The sequence below is a fragment of the Hylobates moloch genome, unplaced genomic scaffold (genome assembly GCF_009828535.3).
Source record: "Hylobates moloch isolate HMO894 unplaced genomic scaffold, HMol_V3 SCAFFOLD_16, whole genome shotgun sequence".
Classification (NCBI taxonomy): domain Eukaryota; kingdom Metazoa; phylum Chordata; class Mammalia; order Primates; family Hylobatidae; genus Hylobates; species Hylobates moloch.
The window spans coordinates 2,246,041-2,268,832 of NW_026652291.1; the positions used below are offsets into that span (position 1 = coordinate 2,246,041).

Consider the following 22,792-nt stretch of genomic DNA (forward strand, 5'->3'; position numbering starts at 1 on the left):
GGTCAAGAGATTGAGACCATCCTGGCCAACATGATGAAACCCTATCTCTACTAAAAATACAAAAATTAGCTGGGCATGGTGGCACACGCCTGTAGTCCCAGCTACTCAGGAGGCTGAGGCAGGAGAATCACTTGAACCCAGGAGGCAGAGGTTACAGGGAGCTGAGATCACGCCACTGCACTCCAGCCTGGCGACAGAGAGAGACTCCGTCTCAAAGTCTCAAAAAAAAAAAAAAAAAAAAAAAAAAGAAGCAAAACAGGCTCTGTACCATATGAGTATAACAATAGGAGGGAGTTAGTTTTGCGGTTTTAATGCATGTATTTTTGATTAATAGGAATGGGGCTGAGCAGAAAGCCATTTCACAAAGGTTAGGAAAGTATGTGCCTTCCTACACAATAACCGATTAAACATACGCTATGAGAAAAGTAGAGAGATTAAGAAACTTCTTGAAGATAAATCTGTAAATATTGACAATACTACTGATTAGCAAGTAGCATGAGCTCATACACATAAGTGTATACCTGAAGTTAAAGACAATTTTTACTGTGGTAGCAGACATTTGCTACTGAAAAAGAACAAAACATTACCTATTTTTAAAGGTAAAGATTATTTAAACCCTCTATGATATTTCCAACATTTAAAGTAATGGGAAAGCAAAAGAACTCCCAGATGGGCCAGGCGCGGTGGCTCACGCCTGTAATCCCAGCACTTTGGGAGGCCGAGGCAGGCGGATCACTAGATGAGGAGATTGAGACCATCCTGGCTAACACGGTGAAACCCCGTCTCTACTAAAAATACAAAAAATTAGCCGCATGTGGTGGCGGGTGCCTGTAGTCTCAGCTACTCGGGAGGCTGAGGCAGAAGAATGGTGTGAACCCAGGAGGCGGAGCTTGCAGTGAGCCGAGATTGCACCACTGCACTCCAGCCTGGGTGACAGAGCGAGACTCTGCCTCAGAAAACAAAAACAAAAACAAAACAAAAAACTCCCAGACACCTAATACATGTTTCACATTCTTTTGAGAAAGCTTAATTAGGCTGGGCGTGGTGGCTCATGCCTATAATCCCAGCACTTTGGGAGGCTGAGGCGGGAGGATCACCTGAGGTCAGGAGTTTGAAACCAGCCTGACCAACATGGTGAAACCCCATCTCTACTAAAAATACAACAACAACAAAAAAATTTAGCCTGGCGTGGTGGTGTGTGCCTGTAATCTCAGCTACTCAGGAGGCTGAGGGCAAGAGAAACGCTTGAACCTGGGAGGTGGAGGTTGCAGAGAGCCAAGACCACGCCACTGCACTCCAGGCCTGGGCTACAGGGCAAGACTCCATCCCAACCCCCCGACCCCCCAACCCCGAAAAAAAAGAAAAAGCTTAATTAGTGATGCATGGTGGCTCATGCCTGTAATCCCAACACTCTGGGAGGTTGAGGCAGGAGGACTGCTTGAACTCAGGAGTTCAAGACCAGCCTGGGCAACATGGTGAGAACCCTGCCTCTACAAAAAAACTTTTTAAACATTAGCCAGGTGTGGCAGTGCATGCCTGTAGTCTCAGCTACTCGGGAGGCTGAGGTGGGAGAACTGCCTGACCCCAGGAGGTCAAGGCTATAGTGAGCCATGATTGCGCCACTGCATTCCAGCCTGGGTGACATGGCGAGGCCCTGTCTTGAAAATAAAATAGGCTGGGCGCGGTGGCTCATGCCTGTAATCTCAGCACTTTGGGAGGCCAAGGCAGGCGGATCACGAGGTCAGGAGTTCGAGACCAGCCTGACCAACATGGTGACACCCCGTCTCTACTAAAAATACACACACAAAAACAATTAGCCTGGCGTGGTGGTGTGCGCCTGTAATCCCAGCTACTCAGGAGGCTGAGGCAAGAAAATCACTTGAACCTGGGACGCGCAGGTTGCAGTGAGCCGAGATCGCGCCACTGCACTCCAGCCTAGGTGACAGAGTGAGACTCCATTTCACACACACACACAAAAAAAACCTAAAATAAAACAAATAAAAAGCTTAGTTAGCTTAGAAATAAGGCCAAATAAGGCCGGGCGCTATGGCTCACGCCTGTAATCCCAGCACTTTGGGAGGCCGAGACGGGCGGATCACAAGGTCAGGAGATCGAGACCATCCTGGCTAACACGGTGAAACCCTATCTCTACAGAAAATTAGCTGGGTGTGGTGGTGGGCACCTGTAGTCCCAGCTACTCGGGAGGCTGAGGCAGGAGAATGGTGTGAACCCGGGAGGCAGAGTTTGCAGTGAGCCGAGATCACGCCACTGCATTCCAGCCTGGGTGACAGAGCGAGACTCCGTCTTAAAAAAAAGAAATAAGGCCTATATCTATATTCTTTTCTCTTACATGGAAATAAACAGAGCAATTGTCATAACAGAAATAAGCATAACTGGTATTTACCTCTCTGCCTGTAAGGATGTGTCTTGCCAATTTTACTTTTGCAAAATTCCCCTTGCCGATTGTTTTCAACAGTCTGTAGTTTCCGATGTGAGGTTGTTCATCTGCACAGGAAGCTATAGAGTTTCTACACCGAGCTCCTGAGCGGCTGGTACGAGAGGTAACTTCTTGACGCCCATCTCCATGTGACGTGTGCTGCAATACAGCATACACAAAGATAAGGAAATGAGAGAACACAGAGTACTTGCCAAGTTCTAAGAGCTTCTAGTTGAAGAAAAAACATTCCTACTTTAATTTTAATCTTAAAGTATCTAGCACTTCAAAGGAATTTAACCACATAATATAAATTTGAGGAAAATAAAAATTCTGAGACGAAAAATACCAAGTGTTGAAGTTCAACTGAGTGTTCACGAAGAAATCAGATATTTTGCATACGTGGCTGTCATATAAAATAGGAGTAAAAGGGCTACCTTCTGGTTATACAGTGCTTAACTTTTCCATATGTTAGTAAGTGCACCTGCACACCTGAGCCTCACTACAGCCTGTGCAGCAGGGGAAAAGTTAATGTCACCATTCACTAGATAAGGATACAGCCACATAACTGTTCAGGGGGAAATCCATAGAGAATCTGGATTCCCAATTTCCTTCTACACTATACTGCTAACAGTAATTCAAAACAATGTGCTTTACAGAAACAGCTAGACTGTGTGGCCCTTAATATATGGCCCTTGTTGAACAGATGAATAAAGTACTCAGTATGCTTACTTAATAAAGTACTCAATATGTCTCTACCCGATGAAATATTCAGGCCCGAGAATTACACTTCTGTGTACACACTGTGTACATGGCTGCATGCGCAGGCATCCTGCTACTACTGCTCCCTTGGCTCCCACACACTCAAAGGATTAGATGTCCCAATCCTTTCCCCATTGTGGCCCAAGGAAGGCTTCTCATTCCACATGCACTCACAGCCACTTTCCACCCCCTTTACACGTTTCTCTTTTCCAACTTTTTGTCCAGGAAAATGTCCTGTCTTTCTCTATATACCTATACATCAAAACAAGCCTAATTTAACTAATAAACTGCTTTGTAATGCACTCAAGTCAAAGGAAATGAAACTCAGGTGTTTTAAAGTGAAAGTAAGCTTTAAAACTTGCGCCATCTACCTCTGAATTTCTCAAAAGATGTCCTTTTCAGAATTTCCTCATTAATCCCCATCTACTTCTTCATTATTTCTCTAATATTTTCACATTCACATACCAGGTTTGGGGATAGGCTCTTGTCTGTTTTACTCAGTTATCACATAATATGCCATCTCAACAACAATTTGTTTTTACTGCAAATGTCTATTTTAGATAAAACAGGCTTTTTATGACCTCGCTACACATCTAGGCAACTTGTAAACATTGTTCCTCTAACAAAAATGATTCTGATTTCCATATTAGAACTTTGGGGAAATAGACCATTTATAAATATGCAGTTGATAAAAGAGTAAAATGATGATAAAGCTTTGACACTAAGGCTTTAATACAAAAACAGGTAGATTTTGTTGTGCACAAGATGCATGCTGTTGTAATGCAAATTATATCAACTGCAGTCTAGTTTTAAAAGAAGCTGGGTAATCATGTTTATGTTTATTTCCACATGATTTTAATTACACCAGAATTTAAGTTTCGTGAAAACAGTAACAGGAATTTATTATTCCTTATATCTTAGAACAGCAGTTGGTACAAAACTGGTACTCAATAAATATTAGAATGGCTGAATAAATGATATAAATGCTAACCACTATAGTGTTCAGAAGGTTAAAAATAAGGGAAATTTCTTTTTTATCTTCTGAATTTCTTCATTCATTCGTTGAATATTTACTGAGTGAGCTACACACACACACACACACACACACACACACACCAGGCACTATTTAAGGTGTGGGAAAAAGCAGTGCATAAAGCAGTCCATGTCCCCATGAGGTATGTATCAAGTGGTTTTACTATCTGTGCAATGAAAACATATTCACTGAAATTATACTACTGGCCAAAATTTTTGTTAAAAAAGCTTTTTGCAATGTAAACATGCATTTTCAAATTTACATGTTTCATAAATTCAACCTTCATGTGTGAAAGCTGATCATACTAATTGGGTCATTCTATTCATACTCAACTAAATCAGAGTTGAGGGGCGGGGATGGGGTGGGAGGCCAGGTGAGGGGGAGAGATATAACATCGCTCCAAGATTATAATTCTCTGTAAGCCTGGCTGCTGAAACTGCCTATTGTAACCTGAAACCAGTTTACCTAACAGCTACTGAAACAACTTGTTGTTGACTCTAAGACCAGTATTACCCACCACTGTCACTCACCAATCAAGGCTTGCCACCTCCCCAAAACTTTACTAGTGCCAATGACCTGTCTTTCAAAATATGTAACACTTCTCTTTATAAAACCTCCATCCTTTACTTTGTTCTTCATACATACTGAAGACCACCCTGTGGTCTGTGTGCCCCAAACTGCAATTCTTGCGTCCCAAATAACATATTTTAACTTCAGAGATTAATCTGTTTTATTTGACTTCAATGTGTTTTCTATAATGAGACAGTCAAATTGATGAAATAATAATTTTCATGCAAACCAACTGCCTTCTATTTAATGTAAAATAGAAATATTAGAAAAATTTTGTTTTTTGAGATGGAGTCTCACTCCGTCAGCTGGAGTGCAGTGGCGCAATCTCAGCTCAACGCAACCTCCGTCTCCCAGGTTGAAGCAATTCTCCTGCCTCAGCCTCATGAGTAACTGGGACTACAGGTGCGCGCCACCATACCCGGCTAATTTTTGTATTTTTAGTAGAGACAGGGTTTCACTATGTTGGCCAGACTGGTCTCGAACTCCTGACCTTAAGTGATCTACCCACCTCGGCCTCCCAAAGTGCTGGGATTACAGGCATGAGCCACCATGCTCAGCCAGGAAAATCTTAAGATTCATAGGCATCCAATGTTCCTATCTTTGCTTACCCACCAATGTGCTTATAATAAAATACTAACTCCTTAGCGCTTCATCCACTAGCATGTAACCTTCACGAGGACAGGCTTTTTGTGTTTTGTTCATTATCAGATATTCCCCAAACCTGAAACAGTGCCTAGCACATGGTAGACATGCAATACATTTTTGCTGAATGTTAAACGAATTCAAGGCCCGCTCATCTCTTCTTCCTCTCCCACGACATCATCCAGTAGACTCTAGCTTTGAGTCTAGCTCTGACTCAGTCAGTGTTGTTCCCTTAGTTTGAATGTCCTTTCTTCTCTTCAAATCTAAGAAAAACCTGCCCATTCTACTGAGTTTGTATCATCTGTCACCATCTTCATGAACCCTTCTATGGCTCTCCCTGCATCTCATCAGAATTTCTTACTTCTTACTGGGATCCCAAAGTACTTTGCTTGTATCTAACTGTATTATGCTCCTTTATTTTGCAGACAATACTATATCCACAATACTGGCTTTTTTACATCTGAGTTCCTGGAGGACTGCACTCCCTTCCGTTGAGGTTAGGCATAGACAGCCATGTGACTAAGTTGAACACGTCTTGTGAGTGAAAATGAATGCCATTCCCATGCTGAAGCATTTAGTTGCCTGTGCTTAACTCTCCAGCCCTGTGTTTTGCTCTCCTGACCCTAAGCACTGCCCTAAAATGGATGGCCACAAGACCAAACTGGCCTGGACATGGAGATCAGTTTCCATGGAGCCAATGAGCCCTCAAGCAGACTTGGTGTGAACAAAAGTTTTTTATTGTGTTAAATCATGAGGATTTTGGTGGTATGTATTACCACGGCATAACACAGCCTAATCTAAAACACGCTCATGCAAATCAACAATCGTAACAGAAAGCAGAAAGAAACTTGTATTTCCTCATACAACAGACTGAAAGATCTGATGCTTGTTAGGGTTAAACTCAATATATTTAATTCTAAGTTTCCTGACGAAGTCCTTAAATTAAAAAATTTAAGAATTAACTTTTAAAAAGTTCCCTTAAAACAGAAGCAAATTAAATTGTCTTTTGCTTCCATTTGCCCTTCATTTTATTTTCCCAAGAATCCATCACCGACCCTAAGAAAAAGTTCCCTATTTCTATACCACAGCACTCAGTACCAACATTAAACATTTAAACCAATAATTATGAATTCTTGTACTGTTAATCAAGTATTTCATACACATATTTTTTTCTTCCTAAGGAGCCAATAAACAACCTGCATACACACACACACACACACACACACACACACACACACACACACGTTATATAATTCTTTGATAACCATTTTTTTCTTTTTCTGAGACAGGGTCTCGTTCTGTTGCCCAGGCTGGAGTGCAGTAGTGTGATCGATCATACCTCACTGCAGCCTCGAACTCCTGGACTCAAGGGGTCATCCCACCTCAGCCTCCTTAGTAGCTGGTACTACAGGTGCGTGCACCACACATGGCTGATGTTTTAATTTTTTGTAGAGATAGGATCTCACTATGTTGCCCAGGCTGATCTCAAACTCTGGCCTCAGGCAATCCTCCTGCCTTATTGTCCCAAAGTGCTGATATTACAAGTGTAAGCCACCATGCCTGGGCTACTTATAATATTTCGTGGCAGACTATGCACATAATGGGTACTCAAAAGCTGCTGAGTTTAATTCTTATGGATTAAATGAGTCCTGATTCTTCTCCCTCCTGTGGAACTGAGCTGGTACCACTTCATCCACCATGAAAACTAGAATATGTACACTGCTACTGAAAATAATGCTGAATACAGCCAAAGACATGAGATTTCCTTCTTCAAGAAGTTGAACATGTGTTTAGGGAGACCACATTGGCCAAATACTTGTTTTCCCAAACATCTCTGCAGCTAGAGATAGCCATCTGGCTTAGTTCTGGCCAGTTCTCATTAGTTAAAGTCTACTAGGTGGCAATGTAGTAGGGGGTAGGGGTTGGTAATGCCTTTGTTTATCATAAAAGGGGAGGCCAGGCACTGTGGCTCACACCTGTAATCCCAGCACTTTGGGAGGCCAAGGCTGGCAGATCACCTGAGGTCAGGAGTTCGAGACCTGCCTGGCCAACATGGTGAAACACCATCTCTACTAAAAGTACAAAAATTAGCCAGGCATGGTGGCACGTGCCTGTAATCCCAGCTATTCAGGAGGCTGAGGCATGAGAATCGCTTGAACAAGGGAGGCGACGGTTGCAGTGAGCTGAGATCCTGCCACTGCACTCCAGCCTGAGTGACAGAAACTTCATCTCAAAAAAAAAAAAGGAGGGTAGGGGGTTAAGGACAGAGTTGCCAGTACAGTTCCTTCCTCCTTCCTTGAATGCAACCATGTAGCTGTAGCTGTAAAACGTTATCCTGTAGCTACAGGGTCTCAAACATGACAGAAAAGACAAAACTACTTTAAAATACCACTAACTCCAATATTACTGAACTGCTGATCCAAAGCTAGACGCTGCATACCACCAAATTTCTTTTTGGAGAAAAACAAACCCCTATTTGTTTAGGGCACTGTGTTAGGTCTTTGTGACGTTCAGCCAAAGCACTACTGACATAGGGGCCATATCAATGCACAGCAATATGAAAAATGGGAGTGTGCTCCATTTTGTTTTACATATTAGTTCTTAATTTTGCCCACATAGAACCATGGATTGTAAATCACTGTATAATCAGAAGACAAATTAAAACATTTCTTAGACACATTTAAAAAATCTTTTTAAAAAAATCCTTGCCAGCAGGAAGTCCGTAAAAAATTTTTTTAACATCAATATGGGTCCAGAATAGTTTTGCCCTTGTATCTACCAGGCAGAGAACCAACCTGAAATCTGAAAGGCCTACTTAAGTACCCCCCACATGAGAAGAAATCAGGTTTACAAGTTTAAAACAGCAACAACTTTACACTATGTTTCAAATCTTCCGGAACAGAACTTGATCCCTTCTGTAAAACACAAGAAGTGTGCCCTTACATGCGTTCTATTCCTTAAATCACAAGCCACCTACTTAACACATAGGTACGGTTTCCAAATGTTAAAAAACAAAAACAAAAACAAATTACAAAGCCAAGTTGTGACAATAAATGGCTGCCCTCCAAGAATTTTGTACTTTAGAGATATTCACAAAGTCACGTTTCACTTTTGAAAGCAGCTAGGCAATTATTTCATTCAACACAGAAAAAGGATTTTATAAGATTGAACAATTTATAATTTAAAAACTCTTGGCCAGGCATGGTGACTCATGCTTGTAATCCCAGCACCTTCAGAGGCTGAGGCAAGAGGCTTGCTTAAACCTGGAAGTTTGAGACCCGCCTGGGCAAACATAGCCAAGACCCTGTCTCTACCAAAAAGCCCCCACAAAATTCCTATAACAAACTAGGATTAGAATGGGATGTCTGTCCTTGATTTGATAAAAATCACCAACCCCCCCCAAAAAACAAGAATGCACCCAAAGCCAAGGAATGTATAAAGAGATTCTAAAAATCATAGAGAAATACAAGTTAAAACCACAATGTAGTATCACATTAGACCTGTTAGACAGGGAAAAGTTAGAAAGCTCTGAAATGTTGGCAGAGAAACGGGAATACAAAAACTGTGGTGCACTATTGATGGAAGCAGCCATCTAGAAGAACAATCTCACATTTCCTGTGACCCAGCAAGTCCATTCCAAGCTATATATCCCAAAGAAACTCTTACATTGCTCCATAAAGGGACATGCATGAAGATGCTGAAGCATTTTTTTTTGTGGTGACAGAGTTGCAGAAAATTAACATGTGCACCTCTGGCGAGCAGACTGGTAAAATGTGGTAGATGCATACATCTCACTGCTATTCAGCAATTAGATGCAATATATTAAGTGCACAGATGAGATATATGTAATATTTACATAAAGTATCAAACATACCAAAATAAACTATGTAAGAACACAAACACATACTAAACACATTAAAACAGTAACGCGGGATGGAGGGTAAGCAATGACATATGGAGATTAACAGGAACAGATAAGAAGATAGTCTCACATGGATCAAAGATAATGTGACTCTTCACAGCTGAATTTATGAGAAAGCATCTAAGAATATGAATAGGAAGGGGGAACTGTTATTGTCCCATAAATACAGTAAAATCTGTTTCACACTTTTGAATAAAATAATTGTTACTGGTATAGTAGGTGAACTAATGTAATATGGTGAAAAATAATTTACTTGTCTAATCCTTAGAATAAAAAACTTGTAAGGTACAAGTTGTGGCTAAAAAAATGTTGATTCAGGCCAGGTGCAGTAGCTCACGCCTGTAATCCCAGCACTTTAGGAGGCCGAGGCAGGAGGATCACAAGGTCAGGAGTTCGAGACCAGCCTGGCCAATATGGTGAAACTCCGTCTCTACTAAAAATAAAAAAATTAGCCAGGCATGGTGGCGGGTGCCTGTAGTCCCAGCTACTCAGAAGGCTGAGGCAGGAGAATCGCTTGAACCTGGGAGGCAGAGGTTGCTGTGAGCCGAGATCGCGCCACTGCATTCCAGTCTGGGTGACAGAGCGAGACTCCATCTCAAAAAAAAAAAAAAAAAAAGTTTACTCAGTAACTTTCGGCTAGTCAACTATATGGTAGGCATTAGCAGGGAATAAAAGAAATAGAAAAGTGTGATGTCAAACCTTCAAGGCACTCATGATATACACGGGGTGCTAACGGGGGAATAGCAACTGAAACAAGGGGCAATTCCTGCCCAATGAGAAAATCAGAGTGAATACTCTAATGCTGTCCAATGGGTGTATAATGTGACATACATATGTAATTTTCAATTTTCTAGTAGCTCCATTAAAAAATGTAAAAAGAAACATTTAATACGTTAAATTAATTTAAATACCATTTTATTTAACTCAATATTTCAATGCATAATATAAAAAGGCTTTATATCCTATTTTTGAAATACTGTCTTTGAAGTCTGGTTTATCTTTTATACTTACAGAACACGTAAATTCAAACTAACCACGTTTCAAGTGCTTGGTAGCCCCACATGTGGCTAGTTACTACTGTGCTGGATAATGCAGCTCTAGGCATCCAAAGGACATCACATTTGGGTGAGATGAAGGAAAAAAGGTATCCCAAGATGTGAAGGGATGGAGTCCTCAAAGGGCAAGTAGGAGAGTTCTTATGAGAGATGAGGGACATCTCAGGCCAGGCACCATCCAGGAGGTAAGAAAGCTTGGGTGAAAAGGGGAAATGCTACTCTACTACAACAACCCACCATTAGCCAAATTTACCGCCAATTTTTCAAGACGCCTATCAATCTTAGTTTGTTATTTATAATAACAAGTACTAGCTAAATTTTAAAGACATGTATTGACATATGTAAATATCTAATCCAAGTCTGGTTATAAATCATGGCTGTATTTACCTCCCCGCCCTCTCCAAACTCCATTAATATGAAAGTAAAGGAAAAAAATATAAGGCATAAGGAAAAAAGCCACAAGACAAAGAAAACAGAAGTGATGACAGATATACTTTCAGAAACTAAAAAAAGAAGGAAAATGACTTAACATATATAAGAAAGATTAATCCTAAGTCAGCTATGGAGATATTGGAAAATCCTGATTTGCATTACAGAACCCTCAAAAGGTTCAGGAACTGGTGGTGCAAGTACCTCTAGAAGTGTGACTGAAGTAAGCCTGGAACAAGAAGATCTGTCAGTCTGTTAAATAACAGACCCCCTGGGTCTCCTCTCCCACTCTGGCAAAAAACTGAAGGTTCTTTAGAAAGGGCAAAATGGAAAGTCTCTGGGCTTGGGGACACAGGGCACAACTGAGGGCAGGGACACTGAAAACAAGGAGAGAAAGCAGAAAGCCACAGACCTTTCCTTCTGCCCTTTCCCGACTCAGCTCCCTGGAACATGGGCATTCTGTGCTTGCCCAAGCCAAGTGATAAGACAAAATATACTGGTATCAAGAGCACCACAAAGAAATAACAGTGTGCCCCACTGTTGTATTCAAGATCCATCCAAATGCACAAAACTTCCAATCAGCCTTAAATAAACACAGAAAAATAAGCAAGACTCAAAATAGCATTCTCTCTCTCTCCAAATTGGAGTGTCAGATGCTATATAAGACAAAAAACAAAATTCTGAGGAAAAAGGGCATTCAGTCTAGAATTCTATATGCAGCCAAAATATCAATCAAGTATGAGAACAGAATAAAGATGTTTGCAGATATGAAAGGATTTTAAAAATTTACCTCCAAGCAACTTTCTCAGAAAATCACTGGAGGAACTGCTGCAATGAAACCTGGGAGTGAACCAAGGGGAAGAAAATAGGATCGAACGGGAAAGGCAAAGGGAATCCCTAGGATATGGGTGAAGGGAGATCTCAGGATGACAACTACGCAGCAGAACAGACAGTTAGAACACAAGGTCAGCCTGACAGAGATGAAAGTGACTGAATGCCTGATAAATCTGGCCACAGAGGAAATTGAGAAAGTGAAGTCATAAAATTCTAAGTAAACAAACAAAAAAACCAAGACACAACATGAGATGATGTTATTCTCTTTTGATTAAAAAAAACAACAACAAAAAACCATGAGGCATAGACAAGTGAATTTGTCCACAGTTACTTAAATCTCAAGACTAGTTTCAAATTCCAGTCTATAACTCTAAATTCTAATTTCTCCTTTTATATTTTGTTCCCTCTTTTTTGCTCCATATCTTATGAGGTCCATTCTACCTTTTCAGAATCTTTATCTCAATCAGTCTTAGGCTCTCATTTTTGTCTTCCACTTTCAAGCTCAGACTCTTTCCATCACACATCCCTTCAGGAAAGTAGTGTAAGATTGTGGCCAGGCGCTGTGGCTCATGCCTATAATCCTAGCACTCTGGGAGGCCGAGGAGGGTGGATCACTTGAGGTCAGGAGTTCAAGACCAGCCTGACCATGGCGAAACCCCGTCTCTACTAAAAATACAAAAATTAGCCAGGCATGGTGGGGGTGCCTGTAATCCCAGCTACTCGGGAGGCTGAGGCAGGAGAATTGCTGGAACCCAGGAGGCAGAGGTTGCAGTGAGCCAACATCATGCCACTGCACTCCAGCCTGGGCAACAGAGCAAGACTCCATCACAAAAAAAGAAAAAACACTAGTTATGTAAAATTCTATAAACAAAACCTGTGAATTCAACTTCTCTGATTTTATATTAAATTCTACCAATACAGATTTTTGTTTCAAATGTCCATACACAAACCCCACAATATTTAGGTCCAACAAAAAGCAACTGCCTATCAACAAGAAATACAGAAAAAACACCTGCTTTGTTTGAGCTTCAACACTGAACTTCAAGGTCCCACATAACCCACAGAAACAATGTCTTATCTAGTGCACACAGAAGCACACAAGACTAACCATAGTTGAGCAGCTTGAGTGGCTAGAGTGTAGTGTCTCGGCTGAAGATAAAGTTGGATGCCCCTCCCATCTCCAAAAAAAAGGCCTTTTCTTTCAAAGCCAACTTCTGCCCTTCCAATTGTTCTCTACAAGCAGGCACAGATGGGTCAGTACAAATTCCTTACTACTTTTGCAGACCAACTCCAAGCACAACCTTTAACTTCTTGTGTGAGACAGGACATTGAAGCTTCCCAGGTAATAGATTTATTTTCTCCTTCATGTTTAATTTGAAATTTTAAAATGGATATGAGACAAATGAATTTTCTGCTTTAGTCCTCCCAGTGGTGATCAGAGGGTACTGCATTCCCTGACTCCTTTTTCTCTTTTAACCAAAGCCACAAGTCATGGAATATTCCCTGACTCTTACTAGGAATTTGTTCCAGCCCAGGAACAAATTCCAGACATAAAATTTGGCTATATCTTAGAATAATAAAATGCAGGCCGAGCACAGTGGCTCAAGCCTGTAATCCCAGCACTTTGGGAGGCCAAGGCAGGCGGATCACCCAAGGTGAGGAGTTCGAGACCAGCCTGGCCAATATAGTGGAACCCCATCCCTACTAAAAATACAAAAAATTAGCTGGGCATAGTGGTGCGTGCCTGTAATCCCAGCTACTTAGGTTGGGAGGCGGAGGTTGCAGTGAGCCAAAGTCACGAGATTGCACGCCAGCCTGGCAACAAGAGTGAAACTCTGTCTCCAAAAAAAAAAAAAAAAAAAAAGTAATAAAATGCAGAACAATCCTCTTTGCAATCAAATAGTTAATATTAATTTTTATTAGACTGTATAAGCCTCTACGTAATTACAATGTAAATCATGCACCATGTAAGTCTAAATAGTTACAATGTATATATCATGAGCTACATAACTTAAATGACCAAAATTCTACTTACTGCAAATTTCAACCTTTACCTAGTTTACATACATAAGATAAGGATGCTCAAATTGAAGTCTATAAGATCTTTCCCTGAAAACTGACTAAATATTTTCATGAATTCTTCAGAGATCAACTTTTCTTTCTTAAGATACATAGTTTCACCATGTTATCCAGGTGGACTCAAGTGATCCTCTGGCCTTAGCCTCCTGAGTAGCTGAAACTAAAGGCCAACTTTTTTCTGATAAGGCCCAAACAGCTTGATTCAAAAGGTTGTGCTTAAAAGTTAAAAAGCTGATTAAGCCGGGGGCACAGTGGCTCACACCTGTAATCCCAGCACTTTGGGAGGCCGAGGAGGGAAGAGGGAGGATCATGAGGTCAGGAGTTTGAGATCAGCCTGCCAACACGGGGAAACCCCGTCTCTACCGAATATACAAAAAAAAATTAGCTGGGCATGGTAACAGGCACCTGTAATCCCATCTACTCGGGAGGCTGAGGCAGGAGAATTGCTTGAACCCCGGAGGCAGAGGTGGCAGTGAGCCGAGATCATGCCACTGCACTCCAGCCTGGGCAACAAGAGTGAAACTCCATCTCAAAAAATAAAATAAAATTTAAAAATTAGCTGGGCGTGGTGGCGGCCGCCTGTAATCCTAGCTACTTGGAAGGCTGAGGCAGGAGAACCACTTGAACCCGGGAGGCGGAGGTTGCAGCGAGCGAGATCGTGCCACTGCACTCCAGTAGGCAACAGTGCAAGACTCCGTCTCAGGAAATTAAAAAAAAAAAAAAAAAAGCTGATTAAATAAAACCATATTACATATTTTAAATGAGATACTCTACAAAGTATTGCTGGCTGGTATACAGTTAAGTGATCACCAAATGGCAACTATTGTTATTTTCCACAACCACAATTTTTAATAAAGTTTTTTTTAAACTCATGGAACCTGAAAACTCAACTAAATGGTCTGGAAATCTTCCTTTGATAGTCACAGTACAATCTAAAAGCAGTATAGTTTAGTTAGCAAGCCTTCACTGAACACTGAGGCAGTGATTTTTTTTTTTCTCAATAAATAAACATCAGAAATTCTTGCTATAGTGATTCTTAAGAGTGGTCCCCGGACCTGGAGCATCAACATCACCTGGCAACTTGTTAGAAATTCCAATTCTACGGGTAAAATCAAGGTCTGGGGGGTAGGGCCCAGTGATCACAGTTCTAAAGCCCTTCAGGTGATTCTAGTATTTGCTTAAGTTTGAGAGTTACAGACTAGTTTCATAAAGCTCAGGCTGCTTTGTCCCGCAAGGAGCAGGAAATCCTAAAGAGCGGGAATGCTATGTGTCCCAGGTATATGGCCTCTACAGCACCTAGCACAGTATCATACACATGGTAGGCATTCACACTTGCTGAACAGGTTAATTCAGTCCACATAACCTATGGCTGACTAGACAACAGCATCATCAGTTTCACATAGGTCAGAAATTTGGGGGACTATTTGCATTAACTAATAATAAGTACATGATGCACACATATCAGTAACTGTTAAATAACTTAACTGGGAAAGCCCTGGGCCTCTGGTACTTTGGCCAATAACGTTACCAGGCTTACAAAGTGTCATATCCTTTGAAATTAAGGTGAAAAATATGTTTCTAATTTTGCCAGTATAGAAAAAGGATGTATCCGTGGCTCCATATATCTATGGAACATAAACTGAAATGCAAACTGTTTGGTTGCCTTTAAAAAGCATACTTTGACTGGGTACAGTGGCTCACGCCGGTAATCCCAGCACTTTGGGAGGCCAAGGCGGGCGGATCACCTGAGGTCAGGAGTTTGAGAACAGCCTGGCCAACATGGCGAAACCCCATCTCTACTAAAAATACAAAAAAAAAAAAAAAAGCCAGGCATGGTGGTGGGAGTCTGTAATCCCAGCTACTCGGGAGGCTGCGCACGAGAATCGCTTGAACCCGGGCGGCAGAGGTTGGCAGTGAGCCGAGAATGCACTATTGCACTCCAAACTGGGCGACAGAGCAAGACTCCGTCTCAATTTAAAAAAAAAAAAAAAAAAAGCATATTTGACATATCAGCCAACTATAATGTATGAATTCAAGCTGGATTCTAATTTGAACAGTTTAAAAATTAGAAATGTGAGAAAATTTAAATACTGCATATTTGAGATTAAGAAAATATGATAAAGGTATTGCTTTTATTTTTCTTAAAACAGGCTTTATCTCTTCTAAAAGCTTTAGAGAGGGAATGATACTGCATTTGCTTCTTCATTTATAAATGAAATAAGATTGGCCACTGAGCTGCGCTGTTGAGTACATGGGGGCTAAGTACATACCAGGGTTTCTCAACCCTGGCACTACTGACATTTTAGGCCGGGTAATTCTTTGCTGTGGAAGGCTGTCCTATGTACTGTAAAATGTTTAGTAGCATTCCTGGTCAGCCAACCCTTTCTCCGGTTGTGATAACCAAAAATGTCTTTAGACATTGTCAAATGTCCACTAGAGGGCAAAATCACCCTGTGGCTGAGAAGCATTGATAAATAACATTCTATTTTTTTAATTTTCCTATAATAAAATATTTTAAAAAATAGTTTTGACTGAGTGTGGTGGCTCACACCTGTAATTCCAGTGCTCTGGGAGGCTGGGACAGGAGGACTGCTTGAGCCCAGGAGTTAGAGACCACCTTGGGCAATATAGGGAGATCCCATCTCTATGAAAAAATTAAAAATTAGCCATGCATGTGGTGGGGCACACCTGTAGTCCCAGCTACTCAGGAGGCTGAGTCGGAAGGATTGCTTGAGCCCAAGAGGTCAAGGCTACAGCAAGCTGTGATTGCTCCACTGCACTCCAGCTTGGGTGACAGAGTGAGATACTGTCTCAAAATAAAAATAAAATCTGCAGCAAGCTTGTCCAACCCACAGCCCAAGGGCTGCATGCAGCCCAGCACAGCTTTGAAAGTGACTCAACACAAATTCATAGTTTGTTAAAACACTGTGAGACTTTTTTGCAGTTTATTTTTAAGCTTATCAGCTATTGTTAGTGTATTTTATCTGTGGCCCAAGACAATTCTTCTTCCAATGTGGCCCAGGGACGCCAAAAGATTGGACACCCCTGATCTACAAGCTTAAAAATAAAGTTTTAGAAATACTCTATGTACAGGTACAACTACATCTTGTTGTGGAGCCTAAGCTAGAGATCTGAGGCCCAGTAGAGGCTTTGCTACTAAATAGTTAGTGTCTCCTGTCATTACTAGCAGACTTTGTCACCTCTCTGAGTCTCAGCAACCTCACTGGATCAGACTGAGTAGTTCTTTTGAGCTATAACATGATATGGCAACAGTGAACTTTTTTTTTTGAGATGGAGTCTTGCTGTGTCGCCCAGGCCAGAGTGCAGTGGCACGATCTCGGCTCACTGCAAGCTCCGCCTCCTGGGTTCACGCCATTCTCCTGCCTCAGCCTCCCAAGTAGCTGGGACTACAGGCGCCCGCCACCACGCCCGGCTAATTTTTTATATTTTTAGTAGACACAGGGTTTCACCGTGTTAGCCAGGATGGTCTCGATCGCCTGACCTCGTTATCTGCCCACCTTGGCCTCCCAGAGTGCTGGGATTACAGGCATGAGCCACCGCGCCTGGCCTTTTTTTTTTTTTTTTTTTTTTTTTTTTGAGACGGAGTCTCCCTCTGTCGCCCAGGCTGGAGTGCAATGGCTTGATCTCAGCTCACTGCACTCTCCGTCTCCAGGGTTCAAGCGATTCTCCTGCCTCAGGCTCCCAAGTAGCTGGGATTACAGGCGCCCACCAACGCGCCCGGCTAATTTTTGTATTTTTAGTAGAGACAGGGTTTGCCATCTTGGTCAGGCTGGTCTCGAACTCCTGACCTCAGGTGATCCACCTGCCTTGGCCTCCCAAAGTGCTGGGATTACAGGCGTGAGCCACTGCGCCTGGCCAACAGTAAACTTTTATACATCCATTCACTAAGGGTGGACATTAATATATGGAAATCAAACAAAAACAAATTAGTGTACAAGGATGAAGATAATATTTATGTTGCAAATTGTCTGCTTTTTTTTTTTTGGAGACAGAGTCTTACTCTGTCACCCATGCTGCAGTGCAGTGGCATGATATCGGCTCACTGCAACCTTCGCCTCTTGTGTTCAAGTGATTCTCCCACCTCAGCCTCCTGAGTAGCTGGGATTACAGGCATGCACCACCGCACCCGGCTAATTTTTTAATTTTTTTTTTTTTTTTTTGAGACGGAGTCTCGCTGTCGCCCAGGCTGGAATGCAGTGGCCCGATCTCGGCTCACTGCAAGCTCTGCCTCCCAGGTTCATGCCATTCTCCTGCCTCAGCCTCCCGAGTAGCTGGGACTACAGGTGCCTGCCACCACGCCGGGCTAATTTTTCATATTTTTAGTAGAGACGGGGTTTCACCATGTTAGCCAGGATGGTGTCGATCTCCTGACCTCGTGATCCACCAGCCTCAGCCTCTCAAAAGTGCTGGGATTACAGGCATGAGCCACCACACCCGGCCTGCCTTTTCTTAGTCTTGATCTAATAAATGACATTCTTATCACAGTTATATACAATTATTTAAAATTTAAATAAGATTCCTGGGATAAGCACAATAAAAAGTATTTTTACAGAATACTAAAACAAAACTGTTCTAGTCACAATAGCCAAAAATGTCCATCACTGGTGAGTGGATTAAAAAAAATTGTGGCACAGCCAAAGAAGGAAATACTTACACAGCAATAAAAAGGAATGAACTACTGATACACATTCAAATAAATCTCAAAAGCACTACTCTAAGTGAAAAAAAGACACAAAAGATTATTTACTCTGTGACTCCATTTACATAGCATCCCAGAAAAGGCAAAACTACAGGGACAGAAAGCAGATCAGTGGTTACCCAGGAGCTGAGAAAGGGAGAGGGCACTGACTATAAAGGGCCATAAGGGACCTTTCTGGCGATGGAAGCGTTCTACGTCTTGATTGTGATAGTGGTTACATAACTATACGCTTGTCAAAATTCACCAAACTGTATACTTAAAACAGATGAACATTACATCTCAACAAACCTAACTTTAAGAAAAAAGGTTCTCAACAGAATGAGAGCTCCCATTCATTCTTGTACATTCACCACTCAATTGGCAGGAAGTCTAATAATACTTAGCAGTGCAGTAATGTAGGTAATTAATATGGTCTATACCTGAGTTGTAACACTGACACAAGGGCTCCACACTGTGAAAGCTACACAGCTCCTTCCAGAACATGCCAATACAAGAGTTAAAAATGTAACTGGGCATGGTAAATTAATGCAACAATGTGTGATAAACTTGATTTTAAAAAAAAGTCAAAAATTCATTTTAAATACACTACATGGCCAGGCATAGTGGCTCATGCCTGTAATCCCAGCACTTTGGGAGGCCGAGGCGGGAGGATCACCTGAAGTTGGGAGTTCGAGACCAGCATGACCAACATGGAGAAACCCCGTCTCTACTAAAAATACAAAATTAGCCAGGAGTGGTGGTACATGCCTGGCTACTCAGGAGGCTGAGACAGGAGAATCACTTGAACCTGGGAGGCGGAGGTTGCAGTGAGCTGAGATCATGCCACGGCACTCCAGCCTGGGAGACAGAGCCAGACTCTATCTCAAAAAAGAAAGAAAGAAAGAAGACCCATTTGAAATCCTTCATTATCACAAATCTGCTATGACTGTTTTTGGCTTCAATTTAGAAAGCATGGAGTTCCTACTCTGGTTCAATGTAAGGTTTTGCTTCTCTGAGAGAAGATCAATGATCAAAACTAATCAGTTGGGCACACTGGCTCACGCCTGTCATCTCAGCACTTTGGGGGGCCGAGGTGGGCGGATCACATGAGGCCAGGAGTTCTAGACCAGCCTGGCCAACATGGTGAAACTCTGTCTCTACTAAAAATACAAAAATTAGCTGGGTGTGGTGGTGCACGCCAGTAATCCCAGCTGCTCGGGAGGCTGAGGCATGATAATCACTTCAGCCTGGGAGGTGGAGGCTGCAGTGAGCCAAGATCGCACCACTGCACTCCAGCCTGGGAGACAGTCTCGGTCTGTCTCTACATAAATAAATAATAAATAAATAAATAAGGTTTCTTTAAAAGGACTATAAGAAAATTAGTTCCCTGACTCACCTAGTCTAAGAGTTTCTATTACTCACTCTTTATATAATTTTCTAATCTATCTCAGGTGGAGAAAGGTACATCACTGTTCTACTTACTTAGGGCTAAAGAGCATTAAATATTGTACACTAATATGCTACAGGGATGCTTTAGGCTATGGTTTATGTTTACGGATTAAATTATCAAACAGCTATCCAGCAAACAAGTGGCATTTCTGAAGATCAAAATGAAAGCATTAACACCACTAGGCCACAACATCTCAGGACATTACTGAAAGCATGAAAACACTCAAAGCAAGGAAGCATTCCCTAAGAGAAGACATTTCGTGCCAGCAATTACCTCATAACACTTTTAACGAAAGGCCAGTGAAGTTTCTTTACAAGTTATTTACTAGATGTTTTACAGAATATAAGCAACAACTAGATTGAAACACTTTTGAACTCAGTGTTAGAGGAGAGTTCAGAAAACGAACAGAGTCAAACGTTTCTTCAATGGAATTTCTACTGTAAGTTCTCATTTTCTAGCAGTGCTGTTCCTGGCATTTTGTAGTTTCACATGAACAAAATCAAAGGTTCCTTTTATAAAACCATAGCCTGTGAGCGCTGAAAGGGACCTAAGAGCTCATCTAAGCCAACCTCTTTTTAGGAAGGAGGACAGCGAAGCCCCCAGCGGGTGTCCCTCAGCTAGGCAGTGAGTGGCAGAGCAGAGCTTCACTATACATCTGCTTTTCTGCTTTTCAAAATGTTTAACCAACTCCTTCAAAAAAGATTTGTATGGAAAAGAAACTATGCCTTAATAAAGGCTGCGCGCTAGTGTTCTGGAATTCCTAAGGGTACCGCAAAGATCCCTCAGTGGACACTTAGTGACTGTGATTAAATTTAGTTCCAGACCATCTTAAAGAACGAGACAGCCCACTTGACCCAATCGATTACTCTTAATCAGCACCAGTAACATATGTTATTAATGTGACAGTCTCTCAAGAATTGCCTGACCAAGTTAAAAGCAGAGTTCGATTAAAATAAGCACTGACCACCGCAGTGATCTGACACACACACATGCACAATCCACTGCGCGGCAACCCGGCCTCTCAAAGCACCGATCCGTAACGCTGCAACTCATGGGCTTTATTAACCGACTAGACTGCCGGCATAATCCATATACTTCGCAGACCCGCCCGCGAACAGAGGGACAGGGCGGACTTCTGGAGGAAACGGTCCGACCTGGCTGCCTCTTGGGTGACTACGGCCTGCCCTCTATTTCCAGAGCGTTCGGCTGGGAGGAACACCCGACTGCAAGGCACTGCCCGAGGAGCACGAATGCCACCCCGAAGGTCCGCCAACTACAACGCCCAGGTTACTTACGTTTTCAGTGTCTCGTTCATTCACCGTTGGCAATGGGGTCCTAGTGGACATTTTACTGCACTTTAATTCTGCACAATGCGAGGGTGAAAACAAAACAGCACAGCCCTAGAAGGCCGGCGACCAGCGTCCTCGAGTCCACGGCAGTTCTGAAAAGGCGCCGTGGGGAGGGCGGCTCCCTTCCCCCAACGGCCGTCTAGATCCCGGGCCTGGCCCGGGCCGTCCCCCGGCGGGTCCCGGGGCTCATTCTCTCCCTGCCTCGGCGGCCGAGGCGAGGAGCCCGGGAGGGCGGCAGTGGCGGAGCCGAGCCTGCGGGCGGCAGGCTGCGCTTCGGCCCGCCGGCGTCTCTTCGCCTCAGGGCGCCCCGCGATCCTGGGCCCCCTCGCCTCCTTCTCCACTCCCGCCCGTCGCGCCGCGAATTTCAGCTCGCGGGCCTCCACACAGCGCCGCCGGCGGCGCCTGAAAAAGAGGAGGCGGAGAAGGATGTAAAGGAAGTGGAGCGCAAGACAGGCCGCCGCGGGCTGTGGGCGCCGACCATGGAGCGGGCTGCAGAGGAGGCGCCTGCGCCCGACTGCTTCTCCCTCTCTAGCGAGCTTAATGCCTCAGCCTCCGCCCTGCTGGCCGCCGCTGCCGCCGCCGCACCCCGGCACCTCGGAGCCTCACGGACCCAAGATGGCCGGCCCTCGGCTTCCTCTGCTGCCTCCGGCTGCCGGAAGTGACGACAGGCCGCCACCCGGAGTCCCGCCAATCAGCGTGGCCTGAGAAAGCCGGCCCGGCTGTTGTTGCTAGGGGCGACTTGGTCCAGACCCCGCCGCTGGGGCGGTGCAGAGGGCGGGATAGTGCTGGCCGGGTCTCCGCTGACTCCCGCGGGCTGCGAGTTCCTCCTGTCCGGAGCGCGCCGGCAACCCCGAAAGAGCCGAGAAACGGCTCTGGGCGACAGCCGGAGCCCTCCCGCTGAGTTGGCATTTACAGACTACAGGCCTGGGTTGGCTGGATTACAGATCGAGAGCCTACTGTGCGCAAAAGTTGCGGTTGCATCCCTGGGACTGCGCTGCACCGAATGGAGCCCCAGCATTAATTAATGGCAGGGCCGCGGCTACGGGAAGGCGCCGGGCTCTTGCATCCTTAACTGTGACCCGGGCGTCAGGCTCTCGCCAACAAACCTTCCTGTCTCCGGATCTGAGCAGCTGCGGGCTGGGCGGGGACCCTGAGGGCAGCAGGCGTCTCTTGCCCTCAAGGAGCTGGTGGTCAGACGGATGACAGACCCGGACCCAGCTAAATGCTATCCGGATGGAAGAGTGCAATAACGAGGGTGGCACAAAGGGGATGGGGTCGGGGGCGAAATGAATCTGTAGAGGCACCCAGGGACCAGTTCCCAAATGCCTGTAGGGGATTTATAAGCAGGCATTTCTTACAGTCAGTGCGCTGCTGCTGGAAGACTGGAAGCATCTTTGGGTGCCAGCCTCGGGCTAGGCTCGGTAGATGCCTGCAGGCTGGAACACTGGAAATGCTACCTGACCTGGAAGCCTTCCTTGCCTGTTCACCTCTTCACGTGCTCGGTGCCTCTACTCAGCTCCTGGCCAGCGGTGGA

At 43.6% G+C, this 22,792-nt stretch overlaps 1 protein-coding gene and 1 pseudogene across 11 annotated transcripts in view; both read right to left on the minus strand.

Annotated features, from left to right (window-relative positions):
* MARK3 (microtubule affinity regulating kinase 3) overlaps window positions 1–21,892 on the minus strand; it is a 117,412-nt gene extending 95,520 nt beyond the window's left edge. For 7 of the 11 annotated variants that reach the window (XM_032134661.2, XM_032134656.2, XM_032134660.2 and 4 more), the window contains exons 1-2: window positions 21,205–21,400; window positions 2,405–2,596 (exon numbers count right to left, since the gene is read on the minus strand). In XM_032134661.2, the coding sequence (XP_031990552.1) occupies window positions 2,405–2,596; window positions 21,205–21,255 (243 nt within the window). In that variant the 5' untranslated portion in view covers window positions 21,256–21,400. Of the gene's footprint in view, window positions 1–2,404; window positions 2,597–21,204 lie in introns of all 11 variants that reach the window. The other 4 variants (XM_032134663.2, XM_032134662.2, XM_032134659.2 and 1 more) reach the window with 1 other exon arrangement.
* On the minus strand, window positions 21,445–22,167 carry LOC131381575 (uncharacterized; annotated as a pseudogene).
* Window positions 22,168–22,792: the final 625 nt, after the last annotated feature.